At 34.9% G+C, this 6,000-nt stretch overlaps 1 protein-coding gene across 1 annotated transcript in view; it reads right to left on the bottom strand.

The window, feature by feature from the left end:
- The window catches only part of WDR70 (WD repeat domain 70), a 226,215-nt gene that overhangs the window by 144,380 nt on the left and 75,835 nt on the right, over positions 1 to 6,000 (bottom strand). The window contains exon 9 of the mRNA XM_006919492.3: positions 2,085 to 2,161. Coding sequence (XP_006919554.1) covers positions 2,085 to 2,161 — 77 coding nt within the window. The remainder of the gene's footprint in view (positions 1 to 2,084; positions 2,162 to 6,000) is intronic.

The following is a 6,000-nucleotide window of genomic DNA, read 5'->3' as shown; positions in this document are numbered from 1 at the left end:
TCATATTTAAATGCAAGCAGCTGCAGTACTCCAACACAGAATACAATATTTACTTTAAATTTTGGTAAATAGTTTTTATCAGGTTTCAGGAATCTCTTTCTATTTCTATTTTACTTACAACTTGTACTGAGAAAGATTTCTTAACTTTATCTAATGTCAATTTTATCATATAATAAAATCATATGATTTTTCACCTCTCATTTGTTAATAATGAATTATACTGAAAATTTCTTGATAGTAAAATTTCCTAAATGCAAAATATCCTTGTATTCCTAAACTAAACCTTACTTGCTCATGGGATACTATTAATTTAGATTAGATGTTAAATTTGATTTTCCAGTGCTAACATTAGGAATATCACTTTAAACATATATGATTTAAGTATTTGGAAAGATGATAACTCAAAGATTAAAAGAAATTAAAACTACATACAGCAGGTCCTCAAATAACGTCATTTTATTCAGTGTTACTTTGTTATAACATTAATGAGGAGGAAAAAATCAATTTCCTGCCAAGGCCAATGTCTGTGTGGAGTTTGCATGTTCTCCCCATGTGGGTCGGTTTTCTCTGTGTGCTCTGGTTTCTCCCACATCCCAAAGATGTGCACGTGAGATGAACTGGCACGTCTAATTGTCCCAGTATGGATGAGTGAGGGTGTGTGTGTGTGCACTGCGATGGAAGCGCGTCCTGTCCAGGGTGGGATACTGCCTTGTGCCCTGTGCTGTGAGGATTGGCTCCGGCCACCCATGACCCTGAACTGGAATAAGCAGGTTGGAAAAGAATTATCTTAATTGTTTTTATTAATCTTTCTTAAATGTAGGTATAGCTCACATTTATTTCAATGTTTAATATTAGAAATGTTTTGGGTCTTTATTTAGAAATGTGATGATGTTTTGTGACCAGAAATACGCAGTAGGAACTGAATTCTTATTTACATCAATCAGCCTGTAGTAAAATTGGTTTCATTATATACCATTTTGTTTAAAGTCCTACTTTCCGAGAACCTATCAAGGACATTAAGTGAGTACTTACCACAGTTCTATTTACCAGAAATTTTCATCAAACATATTATCCTTTTTCAGTCATATTCCATATAGATTACCAAATTTTAGTTCCTTTTAGATCAAATTAATTTCTAAATTGTGCTATGGAAGTAAACTTATGTCTTTTGTCTTTTATTTTAAAAATTAATTCCAGAAAACATAAAATATCCAAAAATGTGAACAGCTATTTTGAAAATTAATAAGGCAAATTATAAGTATCGGAAAGCAAAAACATAAAAGATAAAATAATCTAAGAACAAAAGCGTTCTTTATCTAAAATAGTGTTTCACCTAAATAACACCATCTGTAATTTTTAATTTATAGAATTTTGTTGTAATTTTCTCTGACATAGTATAAATAGTACATTCTTGTGAACAATTCTTAATACCAAAAATGAATCATACAATATAACATACAGGAAAAAGGTTTTCAAATATTCTCTATAATATTCTTGAGTCCTAAGCCACAAGATATAATGAAAAAGAATCTTGATAACCACTTAATCAATTTTTTCAGTTATTACTTCCAAAACACAATCATATAAATGATAAACCCATATTAGCTGTTAGACTCCAATGGAAATCAGTCTTTACTATAAAAAATAACAAATCATTAGTCAAAATTTCAAAGTCGTTTAAGTCCACTTAACAGCCTCAACCTGATCCACTGTTCTTTTTAAAAAAAAAACTCTACGGGAATTTATACCAACTCTCATTTGCATAGTTTCCATACTTATTTAAACAAACCTTACACTACCAGCTAAAGTCAAGTTTAAGAACCAGAATATGTAAACATCAGGATTCCTAATACTCTGTCTCTTACTTTACTGGCAAGACTGTATGCAATACAAATGTTAAAGAAAATAGTATGGTGTCATTGGATACTAGATAAGGTGATCACTTCGTAAGTTATGTAAATGTCTAACCAGTATGTTGTATTTCTGAAACTAATACAGTACTGTAGGCCTATTGTAATTGAAAAATAAAAAGAGAAAACATCAAAAGATATAAATGTATTCGATAAATTATCAACAATACTCACGCATCATTTGAGCAAGTCATAAATTCTCCCTTTATTTTGGGATGCCATGAGCCAGTATGAAGCATTGCTGTGTGACCCTTAAAAAAATAAAAATAAGGGAAAAAGATGTTTAACAAAGATTTAAAAAATAAAAATAAACTAACCAGAAACCGACATATGCTGAAAAGCAAAACTGTTAGTCCTCTCGAAAGTATGCTATTTTAATTACAAACTGATATTATTTTATCTCAATTTTATTTTATAACATGATTTATTTCACTTGTTTATTTTCACTTTAACTCACTGTGTAACACACCCTCACCCGACCCCTAATGCCCAGGAACTAGCACAATGCTTACATATAACAGATGCTTAATAAAAAAGGAAAAGGAGGGGGAAATGACAGCCTCTCTTTAGAAAAGAAATAGAGATAGGCCTTTCTTTAAAGATCCTTTTCTTAATAGAAAAGACTTATGAATAGGAAGTATTTATAAATAATAAGGGCAAAAGCAAGAGGTTGGGTTGAAAAATCCATGCTTCTTAAAAATGTGTCAGTTGACTCTGTAATACAACTGGAAGAATAAATATGTGAGAAAAGGAAAAAACAGCTGTAAAACGACTCAGAAAGATTAGCCTTACTAAGCATAGAGCATACTATGAAAACACTGTAGTTAAAACAATGTGATGTTGGTATAAAAACTGACATACATATCATATCAACTATAGAGAATCTATCAAACATCATCATACACACACAATTCCCTCTTAGGTAGCAAAGTCAGCTAGGGTGGTCTTATACAATAAGTCAGGTTCAGATAGGGCAAAAAAGAGTCTAATATTTTTTAGTGTAATTATATCAAGGTCTCTTACTCTGAAAGGGCCCAAAATAAAGCTATGCTACAAGAAGCAAAATGTGCCTATTTAAATGACTTAGAAGGAAAATAACTGTAGCTCTATAGAAAAAATAAATTGGAACTGGAGTACCCTACGTGGGTCTGGAGACCATCCCTAGCCTGAGTCGTCTGTACTGCCTCAAGTAGTATCTGGCAAACTGCTGACATTTTGCTCATGTTTACAGGTAAAACAGGGACCACAGATGTGGAAACTTCCTGCAGTAAGGAGGCATGGACTGTAGTAATGCCTGGAGGGACCAGACAGAAAGTTTGAGACTCCATTTTCCTCATCTGAGCCCAAGACTTGTATATTCAACTATCACCTGGACGTTTCCATTTGCATGTGACAGACATTTCAAACACAACAGGTCCAACAGGGAAATCTTGATTCTTACTGCCCGTTTCATTTGTAATTATCTTCTTCTCTAGTTGCTAAAGCTATAAGCTTGGAAGTCATCCTTAAATATTCTAATAACCATAACCCCCAAACCCTCTCTCTACCCTCCCACATTCAGTCCATTAGCTAGTCCTGTCAGTTTGATCTGAAAATATACCTCCAATCTACCCACTCTTCAACTTTTCATCACTACCACTCCCACATGAGCCAACATTATCTCATGCCTCTACAGCAGTTAGTATGTTCCGGAACAGGTCTATTACTGGTCCCTCTACTTTTACTCTCGCCTCATGTGCTCCACATAGCAATCAATACAATCCTTTAAAAATATACCTCTAAAAATGCCACTCAGGAGCTTATTATCCTCTACTATCTTTCTAAACTCTTTACACAGTCTACAACAACTTACCTTTTTTTGACTCCTACTTTCTTTACATATTCATTTATTTTGTACTCTCTCTTGTACAACATGCACTAGCCCACTGGCCTTCTTTCATTTCTTCCAATATACTCAGCTCTTACCCCATATCAGGACCTTCTCACATGCTTTTCCAACTGCTGTAAAGCTCTTTTTTCACTTTTACATGACTGACTTCTTATCACTCTTTGAATCTCAGTTTACATGCCACTTATTCAAATAAGTATTAGCTGGCCCTTTAAGTAAATATGGCCCATTCCATTGTTCTCCACCAGAGTACCTGTCCATTTCCTTAATAATAGTCACCATAATTTCTAATCCTATATTTATTAACTTATTTGATCTTTGAAAACATGTTAATGTTTTGCATATTCAAAAACAAACAAATAAGGATGGGAAAAACTAAAAATGAATATAAACAGAAACAAATGAACCCTACTATATGTCAAATAATAATAAATACACTGAAAGGGCAAACAGAAGGCAATAACCCAAGTAACTATACATCCCTATACTGAGTTGAATGGTCACCCCAAAAAGATATGTCCACACCCTAACCTCCAGAACCAGTGAATGTGACCTTATTTGGAAAAAGACTTTGCAGATATAATTAAGAATCTCAAGATGAGATCACTCTGGATTATCTAAATGAACCCTAAATCTAACGACAAATATCTTTATTAGAAAAGGCGACACGTATAAGAGAAGGCTCTGTGAAGAGGAAAGCGGAGACTGGAGTTATGCAGCCACAAGCCAAGGAAGGTCCGGAGTCCCCAGAAGATGCAAGCGGCAGGGGAAGATTCCACTAGAGCCATTGGAGAAGCATGGCTGAGCTGACACCTTGATTTTGGACTTCTGACCTCCAGAACTGTGAAAGAATAAATTTTTGTTTCAAGCCAAGTGTGTGATACTTTATTACAGTAGTCCTAGGTAACTAATACATACTGTCAATCTAAAGACCAGAAGAACTATAAATAAATACCGAATTCTAGTTACTACATTAGTTTCTTTTTTGCAGTGATATGCAGTAACAATTCTGAAACTGCTTTCAATATAATGAGGAATTAAAGCAAATGAGAAAATATGCTGAGGATAAAGAGAGTCGAGTTTCTCATTGATGAAGTTAAAAAAGTGAAAAGAGGGAAGACTAGAATGAACTCTGTGGTGTTCAACTGAAATTAAGGATATTAACTCATGATTTTTAATAGGTAGATAAAATATAGGTGTACACGTATGTGCGTATGTTATCCTCTAGTTTTATATATGCCGAGAACATCTACACGCAATGACACACCAGCAAACCTAGCACACAGAACCTGGTTTTTAAATATCATTCTCCACGAAAAGGAACCAGGGCTCCTGATTTTCCGAAATGAAAGCAATTGGTGAATCTGAAAAAAAAAGGGATAAAGAAGCTCTGTGTACTATTCTTACGACTTTTCGATAAATTTGAAATTATATCAAAATAAATTCATTTTAAAAAAATATTCTGTTGCTCTTGAAGAAAATCCTGTTGCAAAGACAAAAGAGGACTTAAGAGAGCCAGATAGGAAGATGTTGACATGGTTCATGTCAAAGTTGACAGTGGCTTGGACTAGGGAGAAGCAGAGAAGATTTGGGATATATTTCGAAAAGAGGGACAACAGGATTCCTTAAAGAACTAAATCTGGGCTATAATCACAGATGAAGCCGAGGTTTGTGAACTGGGCAACTGTGTGAATGGGATGACTCTAGGAAAACAAGTCATTCTTTCTGGCCATGGAGAACATGAACTCCCTTCTGTGTTTAGGGAATTCCCCCAAAAGATGACCCTTGGTAGAAGAGAGAGACTACTTCTCACTAGAGAAGCAAAAAAGTTAGATGCTAACTTTGGCGGCCTCCCTTACAGACGTAACATAGGAATGCAACCTAGCTCTAGTCACCACACTCACTTGAGCTGTCACTCAAGGACAGTGGAATGTGCTCTTTCAGGCTGCTGTAACAAAAATACCATAAACTGAGAGGCTTATAAACAACAAACATTTGTTTATCACATTTCTGGAGACCAGGACATTCAAGATCAAGGCGCTGGCAGATTTAGTGTCTGAACTTCCTAGTTCACAGTGGTGGTCTTTTTGCTGTAACCTCACAGTATGAAGGGGCAAGGGCGCTTTCTTGGGCCTCTTTCAGAAGGTCATTAATCCCATTCATGAGGGCTCTGCCTTCATGACCTAATCACCTACTTCCCAA

Source organism: Pteropus alecto, unplaced genomic scaffold, assembly GCF_000325575.1.
Source record: "Pteropus alecto unplaced genomic scaffold, ASM32557v1 scaffold338, whole genome shotgun sequence".
In the NCBI taxonomy this organism is placed as follows: domain Eukaryota; kingdom Metazoa; phylum Chordata; class Mammalia; order Chiroptera; family Pteropodidae; genus Pteropus; species Pteropus alecto.
Note: the sequence above shows the minus strand (reverse complement) of the source record. Positions and strands in the feature narration are given on the sequence as shown.